Source organism: Podarcis liolepis, assembly GCF_965112155.1.
Source record: "Podarcis liolepis genome assembly, chromosome: 1".
Taxonomy (NCBI): Eukaryota; Metazoa; Chordata; class Lepidosauria; order Squamata; family Lacertidae; genus Podarcis; species Podarcis liolepis.
The window spans coordinates 45,042,436-45,057,053 of record NC_139554.1 but is presented as its reverse complement, the minus strand read 5'-3'; the positions used below and the strand labels follow the sequence as shown (position 1 = coordinate 45,057,053).

General features: G+C 42.0%; 1 protein-coding gene across 5 annotated transcripts in view; it reads left to right on the top strand.

Moving 5' to 3' along the window:
- The window catches only part of ZNF106 (zinc finger protein 106), a 44,311-nt gene extending 29,767 nt beyond the window's left edge, over positions 1–14,544 (top strand). For all 5 annotated transcript variants that reach the window (XR_014526796.1, XM_083505667.1, XM_083505669.1 and 2 more), the window contains 9 exons: positions 583–717; positions 1,101–1,217; positions 3,019–3,210; positions 4,873–4,935; positions 5,789–5,908; positions 6,680–6,751; positions 8,487–8,558; positions 9,535–9,681; positions 10,127–14,544. Coding sequence is in view for 4 of the 5 variants with exons in the window: in XM_083505667.1 (XP_083361793.1) it covers positions 583–717; positions 1,101–1,217; positions 3,019–3,210; positions 4,873–4,935; positions 5,789–5,908; positions 6,680–6,751; positions 8,487–8,558; positions 9,535–9,681; positions 10,127–10,183 (975 nt within the window). In the remaining variant the exon portion in view is untranslated. The remainder of the gene's footprint in view (positions 1–582; positions 718–1,100; positions 1,218–3,018; positions 3,211–4,872; positions 4,936–5,788; positions 5,909–6,679; positions 6,752–8,486; positions 8,559–9,534; positions 9,682–10,126) is intronic.
- Positions 14,545–14,618: the final 74 nt, after the last annotated feature.

The window sequence follows — 14,618 nt, the reverse complement described above, 5'->3', positions numbered from 1 at the left end:
GGTGCTACCCCAGTTTGCTATCTTAGGGCCCCACCCCTTGCCTCCTTCCACCTGGCATGGGGCAGGGCTTGACAGGCTTCACACTGTGGCTGCTGCTCAGCAGAAAGGGCTCCTCTTTTAAATTGTTTTTAATTTTTATCTGTGCTGTTTCAAATGAGACCATCTTGTCTGTGAGCCCTGGAAGACCTGCACCCTGCCTTGCTGGCCCTTTCCCATCTGGGCTGGGAGAGTGGAGTGCTGGCTGACTCCAGCTACAAAAGCCGAGGCTGTTGAACAGATTATTGAGCTGGAGTATTGTTTACGGGGTGTTGAGAGAGCTTGTTGCTGTTATTGATATTATTGTTGTATCTTTAGTTTTAGACCTTATGATTTATGTGGAAATGGTTTCCATTAGGTTGTGTACTTTTTGATGTGCTTTATTTATTGTTTATGACTTCTGTTATGTTTGTAATTATGTAATTCTTGTCATGTTGTCAGCCGCCTTGAGCACAGTTTCAACTGTGGAAAGGCGGCATACAAATAAAATGATGATGATGATGATGATTTGAGTAATTCAACCTTGTAACTCTCTGCCTCTCACAGAGCAGGAAGTGTGTTGGTGTCTTTGAAGGGCACACCTCAAAAGTGAACTGCATCCTGGTGACTCAGACAACAGGGAAGAATGCAGTGCTCTATTCGGGCTCCAGTGACCACAATATAAATTGTTACAACATCAAGGTAAGTGTTCACCCAAGCCAATTATATCTAAAGAGGGGGTTACAGATGTGATGACAACTTAAAAGAAGACTGAAATGTGCATGTTTTAGTGAACCAAATTATATAGAATTCCACATGAAAAGGGAATCTTTGTGCAATTAAGTCCACATTTTAGGTTTTTACTTCGTCCACTGGTCCCCAGAGGGCCCTTTGGAGTGAGGGCCTGTAGCCTTGTGTCATACGAGTCAAAGGCTTGTTTCCTTGCTTCCAATCTGGAAGAGCCTCTCATAACTAAAATGATTTATAAACAAAGCTAGTTTCTCAGTTTCTTCTTTAGGTTCACTTAATGAAAGATGATGGTGAAAATATCAGTTGTATACTAACAGTCGTTTTCCTCCTACCAGACTAGGGAACTTGTGGATCAAATTAAATTGGACGATCGTATACTCTGTCTGCACAGTAGATGGAGAATTCTTTATGCCGGACTTGCTAATGGCAGCGTGGCCACTTTCAATATAAAGGTCGGTACGAGAGGGGTATATTCCATTAGAACCTGTGCCAGTGTTGAGTTATTTGCACTCATAAATAGCTGCTCACACTGCTGTCCAGTCACATGAGCAGTGCTAGATTTGGGGACTTTGCAAAGATTTCAGGGGTTCCTTAAGCTGAATCTTGCAGTCAAAGAAGGAGCTGATAGTATCTTCTGTGATTCTCCACTTCATACTCTAATTGAAAAATACTACACGGAAGTGGAAGATATTTCAGAATGTGTGTAATCTGTACCTGCTCTCGGGTGCAATTAGCTTTGGTGGTTTTCTCTCAGCACAAATGCACACGTACGTCAGGACAAACATTTACCATGTTCTTTTGTATATGCAAAACTAGAAATTTTATTTTATGGTAATATTTTGGTAATAGTCATTTGCAGCATTTGGATACAGTGCTGTTGTTATTATTATTATTATTATTTACATTTATATCCCCCCTTATCTCCAAGGAGCTCATAGTTCTCCCTATTCTCCATTTTATCTTCACGACAACCCTGTGAAGTAGGTTAGCCTGAGAAACTGGCTGTCTCAAGGTCATCCAGTGAACTTCATAGCTGAGTACGGATTTGAACCCTTGTCTCCCAGGTCATAGTCCAACACTCTAACCACTACACCACACTGGTTCACAATCCTGGGCCATGATCTAGCACAGGTATAGCCATCATGATGCTCGCCAGAGGTTCCTGGACTACAGCTACCATCATCCCTGACCATGGGCCATGCTAGCTGGCGCTAATGGGAGCTGGAGTCCCAACATCATTTGGAGAGCATCAAGTCCGCTATCCCTGGTCTAGTACTACATGAATGAGCCTAGCCTCCCAGGCTCATGTGAACATCCTCCTCCTGTGGACTTTTGGAGAACTGCCAAAAGCTTTTGCTTTTCCATATGCTTACCTTCAGTTTGTCATTTAATCTGAACTGGGTATTGCGCATATGCACTAGCTATGGCTAATTTCATATTGGTGTTAAACTATTATCCCTGGTTTACATAACATAGGGGAAAAAAATGGCTAAGGGAATGCAAAAACTTCTGAACTCCTTCTCCTTGGCCAGGGGTGGGTGGAGGTGTCACAAGCCCAGGAAATGGCTAAGTTCGTTCATTTAGCACTAAACCATGGCATTGTTTGGCTTCTAAGAAAACCAGTCCTTAAGGTCTGGCCTGTGTGTAAATTTCACTGGCTTCATATATTTTCCTTTCACCGTATTTCTGAAACTGATTTCTGAAAGTCATTTTACAGAGAAGCATTTTATTCTGAAACATTTAAAAATAATTATATAAGCAGCCCTAGCAACATAATTATGAAACAGTACTCGTGGTAAGATGAATAGGGCAACTAGGGTTTTGAGTGCAATTTGACTTCTGTGGCTGCAAAAGTAAAGCAGAAACCAAGCATACATGCCATGCAAAACAAGCCATGGAAAGAGTCCATAGATTCTCTGACAGTGCAGTCCTGTACCTGGAATTCAGGCCCATTAAGTTCTGTGGGACATACTCCAAGGTCAGTGGGTAGGACTGACAGCTAAGAAAATTCTGTTTCTTAGCTAAATCCACCCCATAAAAGCATACAGAGAATTCAAAGCAATTAAGGCATCAGAGACTTCAGGGCAAAACCAGTATCCTTAATCTTTTTTTTTTTTAAGGAAATTTGAGGAGGTGTGGCATTTCCAGTGTGTTCTCTGGATAGTTCTGTCTTAGTATGTAGTTGGATTAGTGAGGAAACATTGACTGTGTTCCTACTTTGTGTGTATGTGTGGTGTGTGCTTTCTTTTCCAGAATAACAAACCGCTTGATAACTTTGAGTGCCATGCTCCTAGGGCAATCAGTTGTCTTGCCACAGCTCAGGAAGGAGCACGGAGGTTGCTGATTGTGGGATCCTACGATTGTACAATCAGTGTGCGAGATGCCCGGAATGGTTTGTTGCTTCGAACCCTTGAAGGTCATAGCAAAACGGTGCTCTGTATGAAGGCAAGTAACTTGAAAGGAACGCTCTGTGTGGGCAGACTTCTCTTGCAAGTTCTCTGCTTCTTGACAGCAGTTCAAAGCTTGTAAAAGAACTTCCCTCCTTTCCAGATGTTTATAATTAGGAATATAGCATGTGATTTACCACTGAGATATGGGCCTCTCGTGATTGCCATCACTCATTCAGCATTTCCAGAGAGCTCTTGCTTTGCTCAACCTGCTCCATCTCAGTTGGGATCTCTCAGGAATCTTTCTTCATGTCTCTACATCTCTCTCTCTGTGTCTCTCCATTGTCCTTGGGTGATTTCATCAAATTCCACTGTTTTTGGTACCACTGGTAAGGTGCCGAAACCCAGTTCTACCTCTATATTCCATAATCCACAACAGACTATCCAGTATTTCTGCATAGATGCAAGTTTGCCATCTCCCAGTACCCCTCACCTTTCCTTCTAAGCCTTCCTCACCTTGTATAAGATCAGTGTCCATTGACAACATCACCATCCACCCTTTTGCTCAGGCACAAAGCCTTGGGATAGGCTTACTTCGTTTGGCCATCATATTCAGTCTGTTGCCGTGCTGTGTAGCTGTCCGGTACAACATTGCAAAAATACAGTCCTTCCTCTTTGCCTGCTATGTGAAAACACCAGTTTCCTTCAGCCTCAACTTGCACCATTTACCTTGCTGGCCTGCTGTTGTTTGATTGTGCTGTATAAAGTGGTGATGATAATGACCATCTCGTGAGTGTCAGAGTGAATATTATGCTCTCCTTTTTTGTGGCAGCATTTGAAAGTTGTTGATAATTGCTTTTAGTTATAAATAATTATGCAACAAAGAGTAATATTTAGAATATACTGGACCCCATTACGTTTGTTTAAAAAAGAGCTATCTAAGGTATCTTAACTGTTGGAGTTGCAATAGGGATAATGCTTCTCTAAAACATGTTTTTTCATTGTCCTATAATGAAAGATTTTTGTCACACATTAACTGAAATTATCAACAGAACTGTACAGAACAACATTACATTTACAGAGCAAAATATCCTTTTGAATTATATACCCAGCACAACAAAAGGGCAAGTAGACTCTTACAAGTAGACTCTTTGTGCCCTTACTGCAGCAAAAAGACTGATACTGATGAATTGGACAAATAAAAACGCGGCTCCCTTCTACAATTGGATTGAAGACTCCTACAAACTTGTGACATATGAACAACTTGCATATAAACGCAGACTTGCCATGAACAAATTCAGTGATATTTGGAATCCATTCTTACAAATACTGTAATAGGTTAAGATCTGGTGAAATACAATAACAACTTTGTAAAGTAAAAAGCAAAACATAACAAAAAAATACCACAAGGTTAAATAATATAGATAGATAGATAGACAGATAGATAGATAGATAACCCTGATAAGGAGCTGAAACGGAAATGCAGTAATTCGTCAAAAGGCTCCCCACTGAATCCTTGGCTGATTTGGGATTTGAACCCAATTCAACTCACCCCCAACTGGTCCTCTGTCAGCCTTTCTAATGCATTTTTCAATGTGGCATATTGAATTGGATTGTCACAGTAGCCCTTAATTGTGAAAAGAGAGTGTGGGTGAAAGAAAGCTATTATCTGTTGATGAAATGTTGTGGATAATCTGTCTGTCTGGTTGTCTCTTCAAAGGTTGTGAATGATCTGGTCTTCAGTGGTTCCAGTGACCAGTCTGTCCATGCCCACAATATACATGTAAGTTGCTTATATGGTTAAAATTCAGCAAATACCACTCCACTTGAATCTTGGAGCGGAAGCATTTCAGACTTCCTCGCTTTTGATGAAAGCATTTACTTTGCAGATACGAAAATGTTGTAACGCTACTTTAATGAAACCAAATTCTTAACCACTTCTGCAGATTTCCTAAAGGCATATGTAGCTGTCTTACAGTGGAATCCTAACTATGTCTACTTAAAAGTAAATTCCCATTGAGACTTATTTCCAGAGGATTGCAGCCTAAGGGTATCTTCTCATCCTAAATTTTGTACTGGAGTGCTAGACACATGCAAAGTATGTCAGTTGAAAAGGGTGTACAAATAGCCATGGTTCCCCCAGAGGGTTTAAGACATTGTTCTAAAGGGAAGCAGAGTTTTTTACAACCAGCAGTGTGTGTGCTGTGTATTTTGTGCAAAGTTATATGACAACCCACCTTAGTAGGATAGTAAAATAAAGGCTTGATAATCATATCTTGTCCTCTGCTAGGGAGATACTATAACTCCTGATATTGTTTGGCAAACCCCTTCTGTATTTTAATGAGTTGTTGCAGGGTTTGTTTTTTTTAAGTTTTTGATGAGTTTTAATTGTTGGTTTATTTTGTTGTTTGCCTTCTTTTGTGCATCACCCTGGGCTCTGTTGAGGAAGGCGTGTTTTGTAAAAATAAAAAAAAATAAAGCTGCAATTGTAAGCTTACCTGGGAGTAAGCCTGTAGAATTAATTAGGAGTTACTTCTGAAAAGACATGATTTGTATTGCGATGGAAATAATGCAATTAAGTCTACATGCTGACCACTTGCATATCCACTTATTTAGTGCGGATTATCTTGTTGCAGACTGGAGAGCTAGTGCGGATTTACAAAGGACACAACCATGCAGTGACAGTTGTGAACATCCTGGGTAAAGTGATGTTAACAGCTTGCCTGGACAAATGTGTTCGTGTTTATGAGCTACAGGTAAAAAAAGAAGATATTTATTCTAATTTCTATTGTTTGTGGTGACATACCATTGCTGGCAGCAGGTGGGGAGTGGTGTCCTTTGCTTTTGCTGAAACCTCTTCCTCTCCTAGTGGAATCCAGCACAACAGGACTTTCCCCCCTCTCCTGCCCCACTGCCCTCTCCAAATCTGTTGCAGAGAGTCAGGAGAACTTCGAGAACAGCACATGGGAGGAGGAGAGGGGAGATAATTCTGTTGGGTAGGCAGAAATACTGGTCCTGATGGGACACCTTCCTTAGCGCTGTGTGGAATACAACCCATACAGTTTTCGGCTTGGTGAGATGTAATTTGGAACGTCCCTTGTAGTTCCAAGCTGGGCTTTTTAGAAGTCCTGCAAAAGTTGTGCAGTTGCTGCATAGCCTGTTCCTGCCCACTGCATCCAACCCACTGCAAGTGAGATTGCAGCACAATCCTTCGCTAGATGCATCTTTATTCTTAAGTTTGTGTTACATGTTTGTCATGCCCTCAAAAGGTTTGTGAGGTTTCCCAGGTGCCTTCCATTGTTTAAAAGTTTGTCTCGAGGGAATCTAATTCATTCACCCTCATGTTGCCAGAAAGCAGCAGCATTTTATAGAAAGAGTGAGGTACAGTTGTGGGGCATGGGACACCCCAGGAGGTAGAAGCTTATCATAATGTTCATGCATCTTCTCCTTATAAGCTCTTTTTTTTTTTTCATTAACTCTCAGCTTATTCAAATACAACATTTTTCTTTCTCTTTTCTTGTCCCAAGTCCCACGATCGTTTGCAAGTCTATGGAGGACACTCGGACATGATTATGTGCATGACCATTCACAAGAGCATGGTAACGAATACCTCAATTTCCATAAAATCAGTGCTTCTCTATCCGCGGTTGCAGTTATCCAGGAGTGACTCCTGCTTCTCATTTGCTTTGTGGGTGGTACTTTGTAAACTAATTACATACTTGGTTCTTTCTGGTGGGAGGAGCACTTCATTCTCCACAGTACTGGTGCTGCTATGAAACGATAGGGCTTTTAAGCACCCACCCCCACCAAAAACCCTCAAATGTCAGAAGACTTCCCAAGCAGTGCCTCATGAGACACTTCCACCTTGAAAGAAAGAAAGCATACATCTGTAGCTGTCTATGGGAGCATACGAAGCTGTCCTGCTTTATTCCAGGGCAGATTATTTGACTATGTTAAGAGCGGTAGACTCGTAATCTAGTGCAGTGTTTCCCAAACTTTTTTGGGCAACGGCACACCTGTTTACTGAAAAAAATCTCGCAGCACACCACCATTAAAGCCCCGCCCCGTGACGTCAGCGCGCAGCGTCACACCGGGAGGGACGCACGAAAGTGAAAGTTTTTTCCCTCCCCCTTGCCGGGGAACCTCCAAGCTTTGGGGGTGGGAGGAGGCAGCAGAGCGAGGGACTGAGGGACGGCGGCAACTGAGGCGGTGGTGGTGGCGGCGATAGCGGGCGGAGGAGGGGGCGGGGCGGGCTTGAGGAGCCGTCGCCGGGAGTTGCTGCTGCTGTTGTTGCTGCTGCTGCCCGGACATGCCGGCCTCCTCCTCCTCCGCTGTCTCGCGCTCCTCCCTTTTGCACACGCTGCCCCGCCGCTCGGCACCACCACCGCGGAGCGGCCCCCGGCTCGACGCGGATCCTCGCCGCCGCCGCCTCTCACCGCCCGACTCGCCCGCCTCCCTCCCACGGCACACCAGCCAATGTCTCACGGCACAGTAGTGTGCCGCGGAACACCGGTTGGGAAACACTGATCTAGTGAACCGGGTTTGCGTCTCCGCTCCTCCACATGCAGCTGCTGGGTGACCTTGGGCCACTCACACTTCTCTGAAGTCTCTCAGCCCCACTCACCTCACAGAGTGTTTGTTGTAGGGGAGGAAGGGAAAGGAGATTGTTAGCCGCTTTGAGACTCCTTAAAGGGAGTGAAAGGTGGGATATCAAATCCAAAGTCTTGTTTGACTTGCAGCAGCACTCTCTGGATTTTTGAGCAGAGGAAGACAGACAAAGAGTCGCAGGCAAAAGCTGCAGTTCCGTTCTAGCCTTTTTCTTCTTCCTGCATCTCTTTCTCTGTCTGCCTCCCCTCTGACTTTGTCTCAGCCCACCCCACCCCTTCCCCATTGGTTGTCACACCTGAGGAAACTGGGTTGCTGCTGCAACACCCCAGAGAAGAAGGAAAGCAGTCTTGCTACACAGAAATCTACAAGCTGGAGCTGAGCACATACAATTGAATTTGCACAAGTTAAATGCACATGTAATGTGACTATACTGTAAAACAGCTGTTGCTTTTTCATAACTATTAAAACTGAAAGTGATTTAATATTGGCCCTTTTTTATCATGTGTACAGATTCTTTGAAAGACTAACGAATCCAAAAAATAACACACACACACACACACACACACACACACATGCTCCGGTTTGTAAACTCCTGCAGATCAAATCAGGAATGTTCAGCTCAGGATGACGTTATAAATTTATCAGCATTGATTGATGCATTTAGCATGTTGGTTTTCCTTGTATGCTTTAATTTTGTTACCATTTAGATCAGTTTCTCTTTTTCAGATCTACACTGGCTGCTACGATGGTACTATCCAAGCTGTGCGGCTCAACTTGATGCAGAATTATCGTTGTTGGGTAAAGGATTTTCTTGTTTCCTTTAGACCATTTAGAATGGCTTCCATCGTGAGCCTTATCCAGGCAAAGGGTTAGATGGGGCAGGGGCACACATGGAAACCCCTCCCTTGGGTTTTCCAGATGCTCTTGCGAGATTAGCACAAAAGTCTGTGCTAACAGTGTTTTTAAGTGTGTTCAACTGAGCCACATAGAAACTTCTGTGCTAGAAGGAACTCTGCCTTATCAGGTTAAGAGGGAGAGTTTACAGGCGCATTCAGTTGAATGCACATCTCTCTACAGACATCTTCACTAGGTATGCAAAGATCTCAAGAGCAGCTGACATGTCCGGGGACATGGGGGGGGGGGGTTGCATGGGACCGCCACTTCCATCTCTTGTTAGCATTAACCACGCCGAACATATTTGTTGGTTCCAAAATCCAAATGTAGGGCCAATCAATGTTACAGGATCATGAACAAGCTTTCGAGCTTTCCAGAATTCTTCATCAGGCTTCCTCAACCTTGGCCATCCAGATGTCTTGAGACTACAATTCCCAGCATCCCTGACCACTGGTCCTGCTAGCTAGGGATCATGGGAGTTGTAGGCCAAAAACATCTGGAGGGCCAAGGTTGAGGAAGCCTGGGCTAGATGGTAAACAAAGCAGGGTTTGAGGTGGGAAGTTGCTGTTAGTGAGGCTAAGGGTCATGTGACAAGATTGCAGACATTCAGAGGACAAATCGCACAAAAGGAAAAGGTAGCGTAACATAGCCTCATATGAATGTCTGCTACTGCCTCTGACATTCCAGACTCTGGCTACATCACCAGCCAGTTTTTGATTCCCACTTCATATACCATCAAGCCCAATGAATAATTATAGAGAGCTTAAAAGTTGGCACACTTATTTGGTGACATCTTGGTTGACCTAATAAAAATCTTTGGAGCTTTTATGCCATTGTCATTCCATCTCTCTAATGTCTGCCTTAAAACCTCTCTCGCCAGTGGCACGGGTGTTCACTGATATTTGGAGTTGTGGACCACCTGAAACAGCATTTGTTAAATGACCATACAAATCCAAATTTTCAAACGCTGAAATGTCGCTGGAAGAATTGTGATGCCTTCTTCACTTCTCGGAAATGTTCCAAGCAGGTACGTAGCAGAAGAAGCTGGATTTAAACCATCAGTTTGAGTGGGAACAATTGAGGTGCAGTGGATACCTGCTGTTTTGTTATGATAGAGGAACAAATAGCATATTAATGTTTTAGCAAAAATTCTTTGGTCGTGCTGGTTGGGGCTGATGGAAGTTGTAGGGACACCTTGTTGATGGCCCCTGATATATGGAGAAAGGACTGGGCCTACACGAAAAGCAAGGTTGGGCCTGATTTAAGTCTAGATACAAATAGCAGAGTTTTAAATATAGATGGAACAGGAAGATGAGGTCCTGATTTACACTAAGGCTCCCCACTTCTACTGTGTACAGTGCTGCCTTAAAACAAAAGTGAACAAAAAAAGTGCTTAAATCTTAACATGGGTGTAGAAGTATTGTTTGTACAGGTTGGTAGAAATCTGGTGAAATCTATCTCTCTTTCTCTAGGATGCTGTGGGACATATTGAAAAACATGCCGAAGAAGATAGCAAGGTCGACTCATGAAGGTGTTTTGTTTTTTTTTGCCTCCCACATTGGGAAGTACCTTTTATATACTGGAAGTATTCCATGCCTTGTCCACCTCTTGCCCTCTCCTTTTTCCACCTTCAGTTTATATTTGGACTGCAAAAAGGACGTGGGCCGTTTTCTTTTCTTTCTTTCTTTGCTACAGAGACAGCATTTTGCTTGCAACTCTGTAGAGAAGGGATTGATGAACAGACTCAGACCAAACAAATTGTTTTAATTTGTTAGCAGAAACAAACAAAAAATTCCTGTTATCCTATCAAAGAAGTACATTGTGCACATCTAAGCCTTTATTAGTACTCACGTTGGTGCCTAAAAAACACTGTTGAGCCATCTATTTTTATGTTGTACGCAGGATTGCCCAGGCATTTTACACTTCTGGCTTTAAACAATTTAAATAAAGAAACAACAACTCAGACTAGAAATACCAACAAAGCATTCAGCTCTCTATTTCCTTTCATTATAAGATCTTTCGATGAAAGATATTAATGGGGAATATTAGAAGAAATGGATTCCTTTTTTATTTTTGGTTGATCTTCAGTGGGTTATCTTAAATTCCAAATGCCACACCTGCGCAGTGAGTTGCCACAGTCCTTGTACCTCTCTGTATCTGTTACAAAGAGGTTTGTGATGAGGTGCAACATACTGCATTGCTTAAACAGCAAAATAGCTGTTTTCTAAACACACTGGGTGATAGTTAATGTTACTCTAACTCTGAATAGACCTGCTGAAATCAATGAAGTAACTTCAGTCCATTGATTTCATTGGGTGTACTCTTATAACTTAGGGGGTATTACCGATTTAATGGAACTTTTTTGTTATTTTTATATTGATAAGCACGTTGATGCAAAAAGACGACTGCGGATAATGATTTCAGCTTTTAAACATTCGTTATCTGTATGTTTGCATCCAGTGCTTTCTTACCACATTAATGGGACTATGCCCCTGATTCTTAAGAGCTTGTTTTGTAAATGGATGACCTTGTGGTGTTTTTAAATTGCTGAGTTTTTGGAGTGTCCACTTCTTTCTGTCCAGCATCCTGTATTTTCAATGCAGCTTTTGGATGGCCATCGCCTCCTACTATAATCTGGTTTTGTTTCTGATGACTACATGATTGAACGTTACCATGCAACAGAAAATGCTGTGGGGTGTAAAATGCAAAATTGTGAAGTCCAAGGAGCCCAAGCAGAAGCTGAGAGTATTTTGTGTGTGTGTGTGTGTGTGCGTTTTGCCACCGTCTGGTGCATAATGACGGAAGTAGCAACCTGAGAAACTAATGCAATTTTAAAACAGTAGTCACAATGCAAAGAAATGAAAGGTGTGCATGTGCATTGGAAAGAAATGTGCATACGCGCAGTGGTGTTTGGGGTTTTTTTGAGGCAGCAGTTCCTAGTTTGGTTCATAAAGTTTGGTCTCAGCCAGTGTTTTTTGTTCTCATTGGCTTCAGTCTTTTTCTGGATCGTTTCAGAGGAAAACTGGAATTCTCAATAACAATCTAGAGCTGTCTGGCTGTGTAGGTCTTGTCTTGTTTCAGTTTTCTTAATTCAGATTATGCATACATATGTAAAGAGCAATGTGTGTTTGAAATCAGCATTTAAAAAGTGAAAGTTAATGCTCCCATAGGGAAAGTGTTCTCAGCAGCTTGGTGTAAGACAGGCATCCCCAACCTTCAGCCCTCCAGATGTCTTGGACTATAATTCCCATCATCCCTGACCACTGTTCCTGCTAGCTAGGGATCATGGGAGTTGCAGGCCAAAACATCTGGAGGGCCGCAGGTTGGGGGTGCCTGGTATAAGATATAGAACAGGCCTACAGCTGGAGATTGCATTTCAGCTTGCCAAAGAACTTGGAGATATTAAGGACTTTTGGAACACACTCCAGTATTCTTACTGCATTTTAAGCCTTAGCTTTTTGATGAGTGAAACAGACCATCAAAGGAATATCACCCCCCACCCCAATACCTACAAATCTGGCTTCCATGATCTTAAGAAATTGTGCTAGCAGAGAAGTGAAACAAGTTCTCCCTTTGAAATCACCATCTCTGTCTCAAGATACAGTGTTCTCCTTCTGCCTTTCACACATGTCCAAACTGTCTTCAAACCAGCTTGCTGCTAGGGTTCTGTTGTTGAAGAGGGGGAAACTTTTCAATGAATAGTGGTAACCACCTGCAATCTGTTTGCGGGAGATTTCTGAGGTGTGTTGTTTTCTCTTGCCATTTTTGAGAGCTTTTCTCACAATGAGACCATCAGAAATAAATAATAAAGTGAGCAGATTGTTAGCGCATTCAGTCCATAGATGGGAACACGTAAGTGTGTGTGTGTGTGTGTGTGTGTGTGTTTTAAAAAAGGATTGTTTTTATATCTTCCTTAGTTGAATGTGATTGGAATGAAATTGCAGAGCCAGGGAGAGTGTAAGAAAATTATGTGGAGTGCAGTGTTTGTCTTGAGGATTAGTCAGTGAATGGATTTTAATTTTGCATCGTCCTCAAAGGTTCTTCTCTTTACTGGAAGAGGATGGTAACTTTTTTGGCAAAAATGTATTCTTAAGTGTGTGTGTGTGTGTTTTACTAAATTGTTGCAAGTGATGCACAACTTGCACTATTTACTTACGTTCTTGTTTGTTTTAGTAGATAAGAGGTATGTGTGTGTTTTTAAGGTGAATGTTGAGACAGTTTTTCCTTTAATCTGTTTTGGGATGCTTAGATCAGCCTTCTCCAACATAGTGCCCTCCAGATGTGTTGAACTGCAACATCAGCCCCCAGCCAGATGGCCAATGATCAGGGATGATTGTAGTCTAGAACAAGTGGAAAGCACCATGTTAGGGAATACTGCCTTAGATAATTTTCAAATTGGTTTAGCAATAAGGTTGAGTCATGTCTTAACAAAAGTTGGTTCCATATGTTTGTCTTTATTTGAGAAGAACTGTTCTAAACCATGTCACATGTTCATAATTTATTATAAAACGATAGAAGGTCCCGTTGCTTCAGTTCACTGTAGTAATTTCTCCCTAGAACTGCAGAGTTTCTTCATTCAGATTGTATTTTTTTTTCTTTTCAGTTCAGGAATATTTTAGTTTTTTGGTTTGAGGTTCTGTTCTCTTGAGGGTCTTCCTTCAGATTCTGCCAAAAGCATGGAGACAGAAAGGATAGTAGTAATTTGTTAATTGTAGGAATGGTGAAATGGGTACATCAGGATGATGTATTCCGTCACGTTTTTGGTTCTGGGTTTCTGGCACCATTCCACATGTAAGTTGAAATTATCTTGAAAATTTTGAAAGAGAAACATTGTGCATTTTTTTTGTGGGGGGCGGGGAACTAGTCTTGGAAAGGAAATAGATAGAAATGAAGTGGCTAGAGGGGGAGTTGTGGAGTGTTCTTGAATTGTGTGGAAAGTGTGTTAATGTATGTGTTACTGTTTGAGTAAGCTGTTGTGTTGCTGCATTTGAATTGAATTTGGACTGCATTGCCAGTGCCGTTTCCCAATGCAGTAGATTTTTTTTTTAAATGCCATTTATCTTGTTGATTGGATGCAAGTGTGTGTTTGGTGTGTGCTGCAGCTATGCTGCATGGGAATGGTTTGCATATCACCTTTCAGGGAATTGGCACAGCTATTCAGCTGATTGCCTCTTTTGTGCCGTTAAATGCAACTGAATGTCATTGGCTACCCCAGCTTCTGTTTGCCCCTTGAGACAAATACTTGGGCTCGAAGGAATAGACCTCTGTAATGTTAAATCAAAACACAAAAGTGACAGTCCACATCCCACCTGAATTGAGTAGTTAAACTCCCATCTTAATGGCTCTGGATTTTATCCTAAATGTCAAGTAGACTATAAGCCTATGTTCAAGCTTTATGGTTGTCTTTAAAAATGCAAGTTCTAGATTCATATTTGTAGAGCTCTTACACCTTGAGTGGCAGTTAGTTAAAGATCAGTATGAAAGCAATGCAACCGCTAGCTAACTTGCCCTTCCTAGATCTTTAGGGTCCTAGCAGGATGGCTTTCACATAGCATTGTATGACAAAAGTACAAACTTCTCATTTTCCTTCATGTGCAGTGCTATGATCTTAACGCAACTAGGATGTCTCAAATTATATAATATACCTTGTGAGGCAAGAACAGTAATTCTTCAAGAACAGACCATGAGTAATACTAGTTGAGAAACTGCATCGGTAATACACACTATAACAAATGTATTGGCAGCTTTCGCAACTCATTTTGTTTCAGTTGGATGACCTGTGTGGCTCATATGCACAAAGTGACTTGGTCTTTCCTTTCCTTTTTTTTACTACAAAGCTGTGAAGTAAAAAACAAAACAGACAATAAAAATTACTTTGTACCAAGAGAAATATGGTGTGGCCTTTATTCTTCTGATCCCACTTCTGATACTTGTAAAAGTGTTTTAGCTGGCTTGCTGGGATGA